This window comes from Pan troglodytes, chromosome 19, assembly GCF_028858775.2.
Source record: "Pan troglodytes isolate AG18354 chromosome 19, NHGRI_mPanTro3-v2.0_pri, whole genome shotgun sequence".
Taxonomy (NCBI): domain Eukaryota; kingdom Metazoa; phylum Chordata; class Mammalia; order Primates; family Hominidae; genus Pan; species Pan troglodytes.
In genome coordinates, this window is record NC_072417.2 from 24,087,583 (window position 1) to 24,104,830 (window position 17,248).

Consider the following 17,248-nt stretch of genomic DNA (forward strand, 5'->3'; position numbering starts at 1 on the left):
GGTGGCTTATGTCTGTAATCCCAGCACTTTGGGAGGCTGAGGCTGGTGGATCACCTGAGGTCGGGAGTTCGAGACCAGCCTGACCAACATGGAGAAACCCCATCTCTACTAAAAATACAAAATTAGCCGGGTGTGGTGGTACATGCCTGTAATTCCAGCTACTCGGGAGGCTGAGGCAGGAGAATCGCTTGAACCGAGAAGGCAGAGGTTGCAGTGAGCCGAAATCATGCCATTGCGCTGTAGCCTGGGGAACGAGCAAAACTCCGTCTCAAAACAAAAAATAAAACAAAACAAACAAACAAAAAAAACACAGCATCAGGGAGTCAGTTAGCAGAGTGGTTAAGGGTATAAGCTGGGCATTTGGCAGAGAGACCGATTCTGGCTGTGCTCTCTACTGGTTGTGGGTCACTGTGCACAGTGCTGAACCTCTCCGTGCCTCAGTTTTCTCCGCTGCAAAAGGAAAAGCCTCCTTTTGCCTACATCAAAGAGTTGTGTGAATCAGTGATACGCCTGCCTGGAAAGGCACAGTGCCTGATACAGGGACATGCAATGAGGTGGAAGTGCCTGGTTTAGACACAGTTGCAGTGAACTCCCAAATGAGTGCCTAAGCCTGCTGCTGTCCCTGCGTGCTGTGATGTGACATCTCTTTGCCCAGCTTTCCTTCTTTCTTTAAAAGATACCACCAGGCCCCGAAAGAGCCATGAGAAGGAAGGAGTGGAATATCACTTTGTGTCTAAGCAAGCATTTGAGGCCGACTTACATCACAACAAGTACGTTGCTTGATGGGCCAGTTGGCCCTCCAGGCAGTTGTGTGTTTTTGTATCTGTATTCCACTAGAGCTCCTGGGAGGGCTTCCGGAAAGGATGGGGGAAGGGGGAGAGAAGTCATGTTGGGAGGTCCCCTTTGCTTTGCTAATTTAGGAAAGCTGAGGAACTAAAGGCCTTTTCCCCTTTGGTGGTGTTTTAGGTTCCTGGAACATGGTGAATATAAGGAAAATCTCTATGGAACCAGCCTGGAGGCCATTCAGGCTGTTATGGCCAAAAACAAAGTGTGTTTGGTGGATGTGGAGCCAGAAGTGAGTTGCTGGGCCTGCTGGCCATTTCTGGTTAACGGAATTTATAACTAGGGGATTGTACATTTTACACAACACTTAACCTCAGTCTAAGGAATTTTTAGTCTAGAACACTGGCTGTTCAATTTCTTTGGGTCTTCCTTTGAGAATCAAATGAAAGCCTTGTACCCCAAAACATGCCCCTCTATCCACAAATGCTGCATTAATTGTAGGGAGCTTGTGGACACTCTGGTGGCCCACAGACCCAGGCTAGTAACCCCTGCGTGGAACAGATCATGCAATAGTTGGCGGCGCTGACTGGCCATTGCAATGTGCCAGAGAATTAGATGTCAGTACCCAGGTGAAACTGGGGCTGAGCTCTCGGTGCCAGGCCTCCCCCTCCCCAACCAGGGCAGGTGGAGTCAGTGGCTTAGAGAACCACTCAGGGAGGCAGTGAGGAGAGCAGTTTAAAGGGGAAAAAGAGGGAGGGAGACATGGCCCTGGGAAGTGCTTCAAAAACATTTCCACTCCTGCACATCCAGCATGCTGTGGGCTCAGCAGGGGCTTAACCATCTTTTTAACCTTGTCTTTTAGAAAAACTTCGAAGCTTTGAACTCAATCTGGGGATTTTTTTTCCCCCTCTATAGAAACAGATCTCTGATTTTATGCTATAAACTGTAGGCTTTATTTTAAAGAAGTTTGCTTGAAATATATTCCAAAAAGCACGGTTATGCCTATAAAGGAAAACACTCATTTGGACTTACAGGGAGTTAGTGATCAAAATTAAAAGTCTGAGTTTCAAAATTTTCTTTGAAAAGTGATTTTATTGATCACTTTATTGATCAAGGGTGCAGATAATGCATATAGCAGTTTAATACTAGTGTTTCCAAGTGGAGCCCTTACTTCTAGATAAAATGCATTAATCAAGAGTACAATTTCTTTTTCTGTTTTTTTGAGACAGATTCTTGCTCTGTCACCCAGGCTGGAGTGCAGTGGTGCGATCTTGGCTCACTGCAAGCTCCGCCTCCTGGGTTCACGCCATTCTCCTGCCTCAGCCTCCCGAGTAGCTGGGACTACAGGTGCCCACCACCACGCCTGGCTACTTTTTTGTATTTTTAGTAGAGACGGGGTTTCACCATGTTAGCCAGGATGGTCTTGATCTCCTGACCTCGTGATCCACCCGGCTCGGCCTCCCAAAGTGCTGGGATTACAGGTGTGAGCCACCGCACCCAGCCCAAGAGTGCAGTTTCTACAGTCTACAGTTTTAAATGATCTGTTCAGTAATCTCATTTGCTTTGCAAACCTTTTCTTTGAACACCAAGAGGAGATGTAATAGCACAAAGTTTGTAATAATGTAGTCCGATTGATGACATTTGACTAAATAGATACACACTGACTCCTGCTTCCTCACCCATCAGAAATGGAAGGTGGAGAGGAGCCTGAGAAGGTTAATTATAGCCGGAGGAGTCAGAGCTAAGAGAGACAGCAACTGTCTCTGAGCTGAGGCTTAGGAACCTTCTGTTGGCAGTGAGTGTGACTTCAGGGCCCCGCTGAGTTCAACGTCAAAGTGAAGGACGAGAAAAGGAGCAGTTGGTCTGCCCAGTTGAAGTCCATTGTCATGGGACCCATGTAACCAGGACCTTTGCTGTTGAGGTTATGGGATTGAAGCACACGATTATTGAGCTTTCAAAAGTATATTTCACAACAAAACACTTCAAAAGTATATAATATTCCTGAACTTTCTTTCTCAGGCACTGAAACAACTGAGGACCTCAGAATTTAAACCCTATATTATATTTGTAAAGCCTGCAATTCAGGAAAAAAGAAAAACGCCACCTATGTCCCCAGCTTGTGAGGACACAGCAGCCCCATTTGTAAGTTTAAAGTTGATTGTTTCTTTTCTGAAGGCCTAAGGGAGGCTGTTACAGGAACGCTTCTAGCTGCATAAGGGTGCTTGCAGCTGAAGAGGGATGCGGGACACACCTTCTACATGTGATTGTCTTTCCATTTTGCCTATTGAAAAACTTAAGAGAAGATGATTACATGGCCAGAAGGCTCAAGGTGAACAGCTGGAAGTGCCTCCCAAACCAGGCAGGTGGCTTTGCCTGGGCTCATGCCCCTCCACTCCCTCACATAAGCGCCCTCCCCCAAAATGTGACACCTGTCAGGGACCTCATCTGAATGTGACAGACTGTACTCATCAAACTATACTCCTAGGCCAAATCCAAGTATTTTAAATTGAAACCCCAACTAACAAGGTCATTATCACTGCTATCAAACCAGTTTGAATCATCAGTGAATGAAGGGATTTCTAAAACTAGTGGATGAGATCGTCTGATGTGTCCTAAATGAACTTCTGTTTCACTGTCATAGATTCTTTGTTCAGCCCAGTCTACGTCAGGATGGCGAGACCCTCACCCAAAACCTAAATATTTGACAGAGTTCTTCCAGGAGGTGTGGGCTTGGTGACTCATCTTTTTTGGTTCTTAACAGGGTCAGTTAGCACAATGAGTTGGAAGTTGTTATGGGTGGTGGGGGCAGTCAGAAGCAACTCAGTCCCAGAATAGACTTTACTTGCTGTCCTATATAGCTGGTTTCATCTGAAGGAGGCCTTCTCAGATCCTTCCCCTTGGTCAGGAAGCTCCCGCTGAGTCAAGATTTTGATGCAATCCTAGTTCATACTAATTCTCAGTTTTAACTGTCCACGTTGATATACTTTTTATTTTATTATTATTTTTTTAAAGACAGGGACTCACTATGTTGTCCAGGCTGGTCTTGAACTCCTGGGCTCAAGTGATTCTCCCACCTTGGCCTCCCAAAGTGCTGGGATTACAGGTGTAAGCCACTGTGCCCAGCCTTTTATTTTTTTGGGGACAGGATCTTGCTGTATTGCCCAGACTGGAGTGCAGTGATACAATCATGGCTCACTGCAACCTTGAACTCCTGGGCTCAAGCAGTCTTCCTTCCTCAGCTTCCTAGGTAGCTGAGACTACAGGCATGTACCATCAATGCCCAGCCAATTAAAAAAAATTTTTTTATAGAGACAGGGTGTCTCTGTGTTGGCCAGGCCGGTCTCAAACTCCTGGCCTCAAATGATCCTCCTGCCTCAGCTTCCCAAAGTGTTGGGATTACAGGTGTGAGCCACCGTATCTGGTCTCAGTAAATTATTTAGAATGGCATACATACAAGGAACATTAGAAATTCTCTCCTTGGCCAGGTACGGTGGCTCACGCCTGTGTCTCAGCACTTTGGGAGGCTGAGGCGGGCAGATTGCTTGAGCCCAGGAATTCAAGACCAGCCTGGGCAACTTGGTGAAACCCCATCTCTACAAAAAAATTACAAAAATTAGCCAGGTGTGGTGGCACAAACCTATAGTCCTAGCTACTCGGGAGACTGAGGTGGGAGTGGGAGGATCACTTGAGCCTAATAGGTCAACGCTGCAGTGAGCCATGACCATGCCACTGCATTCCAGCCTGCATGACACAGTGAGACTCTGTCTCAGAAAAAAAAATGTAGAAAAAAGAAAAATTTTCTCCTTTAGAAACTCTAAGGGGGAGGCTGGCATGGTGGCTCACGCCTATAATCCCAGCACTTTGGGAGGCTGAGGCAGGCAGATCACCTGAGGTCAGGAATTCGAGACCAGCCAGGCCAACATGGTGAAACCCCATCTCATACTAAAAATACAAAAATTAGCCAGGTGTGGTGGTGCATGCCTGTAATCCCAGCTACTCGGGAGGCTGAGACAGGAGAAACACTTGAACCCAGGAGGCAGAGCCTGCAGTGAGCCAAAATCACGCCACTGCACTCTAGCCTGGGTGACAGAGCAAGACTCCATCTAAAAAAAAAAGACACAAGAAACTCTAAGGGGAATAGGGGAATATCAACTTAAGTCTAGAATCATTTAGAAACATACAATATTGGCTGGGTGCAGTGGCTCACACCTGTAATCCCAACACTTTGGAGGGCCAAGGCAGGTGGATCACCTGAGGTCAGGAGTTCAAGACCAACCTGACCAACATGGTGAAACCCCATCTCTACTAAATACAAAAAATTAGCTGGGTGTGGTGGCACGCGCCTGTAATCCCAGCTATTTGGGAGGCTGAGGCAGGAGAATTGCTTGAACTTGGAGGCAGAGGTTGCAATGAGCCGAGATTGCGCCATCGCACTATAGCCTGGGCAGCAAGAGCAAAACTCCATCTCAAAAACAAAAAAAAGAAACATACAGTATGCCCATCATATAACAAAAAAATCAGAGACAACCTAAATAATGTTCACTGTCAGGACTCAGTTCAATATACTCCATTATGTGACACTTACAGGATGTATTGAAGTATTATAGCCAGTTAAAAGCCATATGTTGGGGCCGGGAGTGGTGGCTCACGCCTGTAATCCCAGCACTTTGGGAGGCTGAGGTGGGTGGATCATCAGAGGTCAGGAGTTCGAGATCAGCCTGGCCAACATGGTGAAACCCCGTCTCCACTAAAAATACAAAAATTAGCTGGGCGTGGTGGCAGGCATCTGTAATCCCAGCTACTCGGGAGGCTGAGGCAGGAAAATCACTTGAACCTGGGAGGCAGAGTTTCAGTGAGCTGAGATTGCACCACTGTACTTCAGCCTGGGCGACAGAGCAAGACTCTGTCTCAAAAAAATAAATAAATAAAATAAATAAATAAATAAATAAAAGCCATGTGTTGGAGGAATATTTGATGACATAGCTAAATACAAGAAAAAATAGAAAATAAAAAATCAGGATTCTAATTTTGTGTTACACACAAAATACACTAAAATGCTAAAGGCAATTCTCCCTGCAATAGTGGGCTCATGACTAAATTTTGTTTTGTTTTCTGTGTGTTTTTTGGAGGGGGAGTTAACAGCTTTACTGAGATAAAATTTACATACTGTACAATTCACACATTTAAAGCATACAATTCAATGATGTATTCACAGAGTTGTTGCAACTACCACAGTCAATTTAAGAGTATTTTCATCACTTCAAAAAGAAACCTTGAGCCCATTAGAATTTCCCATTATCTGTTTTCCTCCAGCCCCTTCCTAGCCACAGGCAACTGCTAATCTACTGTCACTATAAATTTGTCTATTCTAAACATTTCATATAAATGGATTCGTGCAATGTAAGACCTTTTGTATCTGGCTTTTTTCACTTAATATAATGTTTTTAAGGTTCATTCATGTATCAATACTTCATTTTTTATGGCTGAATAACATTCCATTGTATAGAGTACCACATTTTGTTTACCCATTTATCGATTAATGGACATTTAGATTGTTTCTACCTTTTCAGCTATTATGAATCATGTTATGAATGTTCATATACAAGTTTTTGTGTGAACATATGTTTTCATTTCTCTTGGGTGTATACCTTGGTATGGAATTGCTGGGTCATAGGGTAGTTCTATGTTTAACTCTACCATGGCAGCTGTACCATTTTACATTCCCAGCAGCAGTGTTCAAGAGTTCCCATTTCTCCACATCCTCACCAGCCCTTGTTATTGTCTGTCTTTTTAATCATAGCACTAGTAGTAGGTGTGAAGTGGTATCTCATTGTGGTTTTAATTTGCATTTCTCTAATCATCAGTGAAGTTGAGCATCTTTTCATGTGTTTATTGGCCATTTTTATATCTTTCTTGGAGAAATGTCTGTTCAAATACTTTGTCCATTTTTAAATGTCCATTTTTTGTTATTGAGTTGTAAGAATTCTTTATCTATTTGGATACAAGTCCCTTGTCAGATGCATGATTTGCAAATATTTTTTCCCATTCTGAGTTGTCTTTTCACTTTCTTTTTTTTTTTTTGAGACAGAGTTTCGTTCTTGTTGCCCAGGCTGGAGCGCAATGGTGCGGTGTTGGCTCACTGTAACCTCCAGCTCCCAGGTTCGAGTGATTCTCCTGCCTCAACCTCCAAGTAGCTGGGATTACAGGCACATGCCATCACGCTCGGCTAATTTCCTTCGTATTTTTAGTAGAGATGGGGTTTTACCATGTTGGCCAGGCTGGTCTCGAACTCCTGACCTTGGGTGATCCGCCTGCCTCGGCCTCCCAAAGTGCTGGGAGGCACCACGCCTGGTCCTTACTTTCTTGATAGCATCCTTTGAGGCATAACATTTTAAAATGTGATAAAGTCCAATGTATCTATTTTTTCTTTTGTCATTTATATTTTTGGTGTCATATCTAAGAAATCATTGTCGAATCCAAGGTCATAAAGATTTACTCCTTTGTTTTCTTTTAAGATATTTATAGTTGTAGCAGTTACATTTGGATCTATCATCTATTTTGTGTTATTTTCTGTGGATTGTCTGAAGTAGGGGTCCAACTTCATTCTTTGCATGTGGATAGCCAGTTACCCCAGCATCACTGGTTGAAAAGACTATTTTCTCATTTAATTATTTTAACACCCTTGTCTAGAATCAATTGGCAAGAAAAGTAAGGGTTTCTTTCTGGAGTCTCAGTCCCATTCCATTGGTCTACATGTCTATTCTTAGGCCAGCACCACACTGTCTTATTTTGATTACTAGCTTTGTAGTAAGTTTTGAAGTCAGGTTTTTCAAGCTTGTTTTGGCTATTCTGGGTCCTTTGCATTTCCATATGAATTTTAGGATCAATCTGCCCATTTGTTTTACTATATTGGCTTTGTTTTGTTTTGCAAATATTTCAGGATTGAATAAGCAGGGGGAAATGGCTCATTTTTCAAAGAGTCAAGAAGTCACTGGGAGAATAAGAGGCAGCTTCCTGGGACTCAAGGCCAAATCATCAGGTCCACAGGCAGTGCCAGCTTTCTAGGATTCAGAACCCTCCCTGGCCCATGGTTGTTATTTCAAGAGAAGCAGCTGCATTCTATTCCCAGTGTCCCTCCAGCCTGGCCGGTTTTGTCATCTATCCCATCTCCTTTATTGCCCACCAGAATGCTGCATTCCAAGCAGGTGGGCTGATGATGAAATGCAGCTGGCCCGTTCATGCTCCACCACACTGCAGCTGTGAGTAGGCAGCAGGGTCACAGTGAGGCAGTTCAACACAGAGTCCCCGGTTCTACTCCCAGAGATTCCAACCTAGGGGGTTTGGAGTGGGGCCCAGGCACTCCATTTTTAACACACAGCCTTTCATGTGGTTTTGATGTATGTTGGCAGACCCCAGATGACATTTGGAGAAATTCCTCACAAAGGCATGGGTTTTGTGTAACATTAAATATCTGTCCATTGTCTGGCACCTGAGTTCCTGGTAGGGGACCCAAAACATCCTCTGTTTCCTTGCTGACCACAAGTTAATGGGGCTTCTGGCTTCTGACCCGGCAAAGCTGATCCAACCTGGGGGTGATGGACAGCATGGGGGAATCTTTTCTATGTGATCTTCGGGACTGTGACTCTTGCTGAAGACACAGGTGGGCGAGTTCCATCGTTACAGGCCAGGAAAGGAGTTCAGGGGATTTATGACTGCTAAGCAAATGTCACACGTTTTTACTCCATTAGAGATTTACTTAAGTTCTTTCCAGATGCAGATATTTATTAGGTAGATTGTGGTTCTTTGTGGCAAAAATTTTCCTTCTGTAATTTCTCAAATAGCCAAATGCTTCCAGGATGAACCGTGTGGGTGCCTGGAGGAGGGGAAACTGGAAGCAGCAGACAGGTCTATAGGATGGGTGTGTGTCAGGGAGTGGGGAAGGTGGGGTTGAAGATCCGGGGGCAGTTACGGGATAGTGCTTCTGAGTATGAAAGTAGCCTTGCAAGAATATTCTATGTAGAATATAGAATTGAGAAGTGTCTCCCAATTTAATCGAATTTTTTCCCTCCTGGAGGAGAAAAGGAGAAGAAATTATCTCAGCCTTCTCTTACATTTCTACTATCTTTGAAGTAGCATGCCAAGCCCTTTTCCTGGATCTTGAGGACTCGAATCCTGAAATTTCAGATGCTCTCACTAATGTAGGAATTGGGTTTTGACTGGTGACAGAGAAGAGGGGGGAATATTTGGAATGTAGGTCTCTTTGGGAGAGAACAGAACTCACCCTTTCCCTGTGGCAGCATGAAAACACTGAGCCCCTAGAAGCAGAGGGGAGACAGCAACAGAGAACTAAAAAGGGCAGTGAGTGAATGCCAGCGACAAATTTCATTTTGTAATTTTACTTAGAATGGGCCTGCCACTTTCCTGTTTTCCAAAACCAGGCTAATTGTCAGACAACTACTCACTTGAAATAATACTTATTAGAGGTTCTTTTGAATGAAGATGCAAACAGTGCCCACATTGTGTAAGATGGAGTCGTTGCCTATACCTTAATGTTAAGTGTCAGAAAAGCAATCTGATTAAAGAGATCAGCTGCCCTAAGGAAATGGGGAATTTGATTAGAATTGTCCAGTGCTTTCTTAAATAACTCCACTTTGCTGTGCTAGTGTTTGGCTCTGGTGTGAGGAAATGAATTGAGTTCTGCACTGTGAATTTAGGAGTCTTCAGGAGGGCATTAGAATGATTTCTTCTCCTTCTTCCACCAGTTGATTGCAGAAATGTTTGTTCTGTTTTTATATAGTTATTATTTATAGTTCTTTCTTATAATTATTTAACCTGTGTACTAAATGTCATGCAGCACAATACTACTACTTCTTTGGAAGTACTTCTGAGGCAGGAAGTGTGATATTGGCATATATACACAGTTATAGAATCAGCATCCCCTATGCACTTCCTATCATGGCTTTGAGTTCATAGGTCCTCAGGAGGTATTCTGTGAGTGAATGACTGAACAGTGATTGTGTCTACTGCCCATTAACTTTCTTTGAAGTTTGACATGATGTTGTCCCTATGCTCTGTTCTTGTGTACACGGTTGGTTATCAATGGGACCTAGTCATCCACTCATCACTTAAAAGTTAAAGGTTGGAACATTGCTCAAGACAAAGGTTATAGGTTTATTATAGGAGAACAACCCAGTTGCTCCTTTTACCACCCCTTTCCTTGCAGGATGAGCAGCAGCAAGAGATGGCCGCTTCTGCCGCCTTCATAGACCAGCATTACGGGCACCTGGTAGACGCCGTGCTGGTGAAGGAGGATCTCCAGGGTGCCTACAGCCAGCTCAAAGTGGTCTTAGAGAAGCTGAGCAAGGACACTCACTGGGTACCTGTTAGTTGGGTCAGGTAACTTTATCCCAGAACATCCAAGCTGGACGGGACCTTGAAGATCATTCTAGTCCAGACTCCCTCATTTTACCATCAAGGAATCTCAAGCGCAGAGAGGGAGAGAATTCTCCACAAATTCCATCATCGAGAAGAGTATAAGTGGGAAGTCTTGTTTGTTGTTGGTTTTTGTCTGTTGTTTTTCACTGCACCTCTTTGGATCATGATTTGAAAGGGGCATATCAGAAAACAACACATTTCATTTATTAAAGTATCACAGGCAAGCTGACCCTGATTCTTTGTACCAAAGTTAAGTAGCCACTGTCTTTTGTGGGTGGTAGTGGTTAATTTATACAGTACTGATTCGCAGAATGTTTAAGCTTTTTAAACATAGTGACGCTTAGTAGTTTTTTTGGAAGCTAACTTGTTTTATCCAAGGGGATTTTACATGTAACTGAAGTTCCCCTGTCTTCAAGCACTAAAACGTTGATCTTAACCTTTTTTTGAAGTGCTTGCCTGGTAATAGAAAACGGGTTCTCTGCCTATTTTAAAATAGTGAATATACGTAAATTTTCTCTGGAAGGCTGAGGCACACTTCACCATCAACATGAATTACTGTACTATCCTATGCTGCAGTGGTGCCTTCAGGGACTCGAGGAATGTAAGGTTGCCTTTCCCCTTTCTAAATACCCTCAGATTCCTAACATCGAGCCCATGCTTTGTTTGATTTGTTCTATTCCATCCATTGTCCCTTTTGTTACTGACAGTTGCCTTGGTCCTAGCCAGTCCCTGCCATGAGATCATAGGGGTTCCCATTGTGCTAGATCTTGGGAAACCAGATGACTCTCCCTGTCAAAACTATGGCTACGTCACTGTAAACCATTTCTGTCAAGAATAAAAGTATGTAGACCCAGAGTGTGGGCCTAATGGGTTGTCTCTGAGCAAAAATGATTATCACCCAGGATTCATGATATATCTTAGGTGCTCAGAGAATTTTTTTTTTATTATTAATAGCCAACAACAGTCTTTATTCTGTGCTGGATGCTATGCTAAGGCCTTTACATACATTACCCTGATAAATACACCAAGCCAATAAGGTAGGATTCTTATCATCTCATTGTACAAACGAGAAAAAAAATAAAGCTTAGACAGTTTAAATAATGTGCCCAAGCTTGCACAGATTTAAAAAAAAAAAATTGCAGGCCAGGCACTGTAGTGCATGCCTATAATCCTAGCACTTTGGGAGGCCAAGGTGGGTGGCTTGCTTGAGCTCAGGAGTTCGAGACCAGTCTGGGCAATGTGTCGAAACCCCATTTCTACAAAAAATACAAAAACTAGCCGGGCATGGTGGTGTGTGCTTGTAGTCCCAGCTACTCAGGAGGCTGAGGTGGGATGAACGAGGAGGTTGAGGCTGCAGTGAGCCATGATTACGCCACTGCACTCCAGCCTGGGTGACAGAGTGAGACCCTGCCTAAAAAAATTTTAAAAATTAAAAAATGCAGAGCTATGGTATTTGAGCCTAAATCGCCCAAATACCAGAGATGATCGTTAACCACTATACTATACTGCCTCATTCTTTTGTGGTCCCATAATCAAGGCTACTCACTAATATAATTCACTTATAAATGATGAATGTGTTTACAGCTAGAATTTATAATATGAAGTGTGACCATAACTTCTAAGACTGAAAAGAGGCTACATACACGTGTACATTTTCAACTTCTTTTACTCATGAAAGGAAAAGGAGGCCAAGTTGAAGGTGAAGCACCAGGGAGAAGGTTTGCCACCCATTTAGAAATTTCCATTTTACCTTCTACACAAGGATACCTTTGCAACTCTCTAGCTCATGAACTGGTAGGTCCACGTAACAGGATCACATTCTTCAGAACTTTCTAGTAAAAAGATGGGGACTTCTTTGCACTTAGAGAGTATTGGATTCTTATCAAGTGAAATTGGTCTTGAGCTGATCTACAGAGAGCCAGGCCAGGGAGGGCAGCTGCCCCTGAAGTGTGACCAGCACTTGCAAAGTTGTTATGCAGGATAATGCCTGTAATCCTAGCACTTTGGGAGGCTGAGGCAGTGGATCACTTGAGGTCAGGAGTTTGAGACCAGCCTGGCCAAAATGGTGAAACCCCGTCTCTACTAAAAAAAAAAAAAAAATTAGCTGGGCATGGTGGCGGGTGCCTGTAATCCCAGCTACTTGGGAGGCTGAGGCAGGAGAATCACTTAAACCTGGGAGGCAGAGGTTGCAGTGAGCCGAGACCATGCCACTGCACTCCAGCCTGGGCGACAAATGAGACTCTGTCTCAAAAAAAAAGTTGGTATGCAGGAGAGCTGGGATCTGAAGTCTGCTCACAGGCAAAAGCAAAACAAACCCACATACGTTAAAAATTACTTTTGAAGATCCCCTCGGAAGGCATCATGGTGGACATCCTAATCAAGTCTCAAAGTCCCATGTAGGTGGTTTTCCCTCCAGTGTGGGAACACAGTGGTTGGGCACCCAGTGATGTTCTTTCTGCATTTTATACCACTCCACAGGCATTTTCTGCTGCTTACATAATATTTTTACACAATTGTCAGATTAAATGATGGTAATTCTCTTTACATGTATTATGAAGCAGAGTATTAAAAAGTGATCCTTAGCCAAGTGTGGTGACTCACGCATGTAATCCCAGCACTTTGGGAGGCCGAGGCAGGAGGATCACTTGGGCTTAGGAGTTCAAGACCAGCCTGGGCAACATAGCAAGACCTTGTCTCTATTAAACATAAAATTAGAGCCAGCAGCATTGGCTCATGCTTGTAATCCCAGCACTTTGGGAGGCTGAAGTAGGCAGATCACTTGAGGCCAGGAGTTTGAGACCAGTCTGGCCAATATGGTGAAACCCTGTCTCTACTAAAAATACAAAAATTAGCCAGGCATGGTGGCACACGCCTATAATCCCAGCTACTCGAGAGGCTGAGGCACAAGAATTGCTTGAACCTGGGAGGCAGAGGTTGCAGTGAACCAAGATCATGCCACTGCACTCCAGCCTGGGCAACAGAGCAAGACTGTGTCTTAAATAAATAAAAACAATAAAATAAAAATTTAAAAATTAGTTGGGGGGGTAGGTTCCAAGATGGCCAAATAGGAATAGCTCCAGTCTGCAGCTGCCAGCATGAGCGATGCAGAAGATGGGTGATTTCTGCATTTCCAGCTGAGCTACCAGGTTCATTTCACTGGGGCTTGTCAGACAGTGGCTGCAGCCCATGGAGCAGGGCAGGGCGTCGCCTCACCCTGGAAGTGCAAGAGGTCAGGGAATTCCCTTTCCTAGCAAAGGGAAGCCGTGACAGACGGTACCTGGAAAATCGGGACACTCCCACCCTAATACTGCACTTTTCCAACAGCCTTAGCAAACGGCACACCAGGAGTTTATATCCCGTGCCTGGCTCAGAGGGTCCCATGCCCATTGAGCCTCGCTCACTGCTAGCACAGCAGTCTGAGATAGAACTGCAAGGCGGCAGCGAGGCTGGGGGAGGGGCGTCCACAATTGCTGAGGCTTGAGTAGGTAAACAAAGCAGCCTGGAAGCTGGAACTGGGTGGAGCCCACTGCAGCTCAAGGAGGCCTGCCTGCCTCTGTAGACTCCACCTCCAGGGGCAGGGCATAGCTGAACAAAAGGCAGCAGAAACTTCTGCAGACTTAAACGTCCCTGTCTGACAGCTTTGAAGAGAGTAGTGCTTCTCCCAGCATGGAGTTTGAGATCTGAGAACGGACAGACTGCCTCCTCAAGTGGGTCCCTGACCCCCGAGTAGCCTAACTGGGAGACACCTCCCAGTAGGGGCCGACTGACACCTCATACAGCTGGGTGCCCCTCTGAGATGAAGCTTCCAGAAGAAGGATCAGACGGCATCATTTGCTGTTCTGCAATATTTGCTGTTTTGCAGCCTCCGCTGGTGATACCCAGGCAAACAGGGTCTGGAGTGGACCTCCAGCAAACTCCAACAGACCTGCAGCTGAGGGTCCTGTTAGAAGGAAAACTAAGAAACAGAAAGGACATCCACACCAAAACCCCACCTGTACGTCACCATCATCAAAGACCAAAGGTAGATAAAACCACAAAGATGGGGAGAAACCAGAGCAGAAAAGCTGAAAATTCTAAAAATCAGAGCACCTCTTCTCCTCCAAAGGAATGCAGCTCCTCGCCAGCAATGGAACAAAGCTGGACAGAGAATGACTTCGATGAGTTGAGAGAAGAAGGCTTCAGATGATCGGTAATAACAGACTTCTCCGAGCTAAAGGAGGATGTTCAAACCCATCGCAAAGCAGCTAAAAACCTTGAAAAAAGATTAGACGAATGGGTAACTAGAATAAACAGTGTAGAGAAGTCCTTAAATGACCTGATGGAGCTGAAAACCATGGCATGAGAACTACATGACGCATGCACAAGCTTCAGTAGCTGATTTGATCAAGTGGGAGAAAGGGTATCAGTGATTGAAGATCAAATGAAGGAAATGAAGCGAGAAAAGAAGTTTAGAGAAAAAAGAGTAAAAAGAAATGAACAAAGCCTCCAAGAAATATGGGACTATGTGAAAAGACCAAACCTACGTCTGATTGGTGTACCCGAAAGTGATGGGGAGAATGGAACCAAGTTGGAAAACACTCTTCAGGATATTATCTGGGAGAACTTCCCCAATCGAGCAAGGCAGGCCAACATTCAAATTCAGGAAATACAGAGAATGCCACAAAGATACTCCTCGAGAATAGCAACCCCAAGACACATAATTGTCAGATTCACCAAAGTTGAAATGAAGGAGAAAATGTTAAGGGCAGCCAGAGAGAAAGGTTGGGTTACCCACAAAGGGAAGCCCATCAGACTAACAGCAGATCTCTTGGCAGAAACTCTACAAGCCAGAAGGGAGTGGGAGCCAATATTCAACATTCTTAAAGAAAAGAATTTTCAACCCAGAATTTCATATCCAGCCAAACTAAGCTTCATAAGTGAAGGAGAAATAAAATCCTTTACAGACAAACAAATGCTAAGAGATTTTGTCATCACCAGGCCTGCCTTACAAGAGCTCCTGAAGGAAGCACTAAACATGTAAAGGAACAACTGGTACCAGCCACTGCAAAAACATGCCAAATTGTAAAGACCATCAATGCTAGGAAGAAACTGCATCAACTAACGAGCAAAATAACCAGCTAACATCATAATGACAGGATCAAATTCACACATAACAATATTAACCTTAAAAGTAAATGGGCTAAATGCTCCAATTAAAAGACACAGACTGGCAAATTGGATAAAGAGTCAAAACCCATCAGTGTGCTGTATTCAGGAGACCCATCTCACGTGCAGAGACACACATAGACTCAAAATAAAGGGATGGAGGAAGATCTACCAAGCAAATGGAAAACAAAAAAAAAGCGGGGGTTGCAATTCTAGTCTCTGATAAAACAGACTTTAAACCAACAAAGATCAAAAGGACAAAAAAGGCCATTACATAATGGTAAAGTGATCAACAAGACGAGCTAACTATCCTAAATATATATGCTCCCAGTACAGGAGCACCCAGATTCATAAAGCAAGTCCTTAGAGACCTACAAAGAGACTTAGACTCCCACACAATAATAATGGGAGACTTTAACCCCCCACTGTCAACATTAGACAGATCAATGAGACAAAAAAGTTAACAAGGATATCCAGGAATTGAACTCAGCTCTGCACCAAGCGGACCTAATAGACATCTACAGAACTCTGCACCCTAAATCAACAGAATATACATTCTTCTCAGCACCACATCACACCTATTCCAAAATTGACCACATAGTTGGAAGTAAAGCACTCCTCAGCAAATGTAAAAGAACAGAAATTATAACAAACTGTCTCTCAGACCACAGTGCAATCAAACTAGAACTCAGGATTAAGAAACTCTCTCAAAACTGCTCAACTACATGGAAACTGAACAACCTGATCCTGAATGACTACTGGGTACATAACGAAATGAAGGCAGAAATAAAAGATGTTCTTTGAAACCAATGAGAACAAAGACACAACATACCAGAATCTCTGGGACACATTTAAAGCAGTGTGTAGAGGGAAATTCATAGCACTAAATGCCCACAAGAGAAAGCAGGAAAGATCTAAAATTGACACCCTAACATCACAATTAAAAGAACTAGAGAAGCAAGAGCAAACACATTCAAAAGCTAGCAGAAGGCAAGAAATAACTAAGATCAGAGCAGAATTGAAGGAGATAGAGACACAAAAAACCCTTCAAAAAATCAATGAATCCAGGAGCTGGTTTTTTGAAAAGATCAACAAAATTGATAGACCACTAGCAAGACTAATGAAGAAAAGAGAGAAGAATCAAATAGACGCAATAAAAAATGATAAAGGGGATATCACCACTGATCCCACATAAATACAAACTACCATCAGAGAATACTATAAACACCTCTACGCAAATAAACTAGAAGACCTAGAAGAAATGGATAAATTCCTGGACACATACACCCTCCCAAGACTAAAACAGGAAGAAATTGAATCCCTGAATAGACCAATAACAAGTTCTGAAATTGAGGCAATAATTAATAGCCTACCAACCAAAAAAAGTCCAGGACCAGACAGATTCACAGCCGAATTCTACCAGAGGTACAAAGAGGAGCTGGTACCATTCCTTCTGAAACTATTCCAATCAATAGAAAAAGAGAGAATCCTCCCTAATTCATTTTATGAGGCCAACATCCTGATATCAAAGCCTGACAGAGACACGACAAAAAAAGAGAATTTTAGACCAATATCCCTGATGAACATTGATGCAAAAATCCTCAATAAAATACTGGCAAACCAAATCCAGCAGCACATCAAAAAGCTTACCTATCATGATCAAGTTGGCTTCATCTCTGGGATGCAAGGCTGGTTCAACCTATGCAAATCAATAAACGTAATCCATCATATAAACAGAACCAAAGACAAAAACCACATGATTATCTCAATAGATGCAGAAAAGGCCTTTGACAAAATTCAACAGCCCTTCATGCTAAAAACTCTCAATAAACTAGGTATTGATGGGACATATCTCAAAATAATAAGAGCTATATATGATAAACCC

General features: G+C 43.5%; 1 protein-coding gene across 2 annotated transcripts in view; it reads left to right on the forward strand.

The window, feature by feature from the left end:
- Positions 1-10,453, forward strand: part of MPP3 (MAGUK p55 scaffold protein 3) — a 32,146-nt gene extending 21,693 nt beyond the window's left edge. For both annotated transcript variants that reach the window (XM_523661.9, XM_009432059.4), the window contains exons 17-20: positions 677-770; positions 967-1,075; positions 2,803-2,925; positions 10,007-10,453. In XM_523661.9, coding sequence (XP_523661.3) covers positions 677-770; positions 967-1,075; positions 2,803-2,925; positions 10,007-10,183 — 503 coding nt within the window. In that variant the 3' untranslated portion in view covers positions 10,184-10,453. The remainder of the gene's footprint in view (positions 1-676; positions 771-966; positions 1,076-2,802; positions 2,926-10,006) is intronic.
- The last annotated feature ends 6,795 nt before the right edge of the window (positions 10,454-17,248 follow it).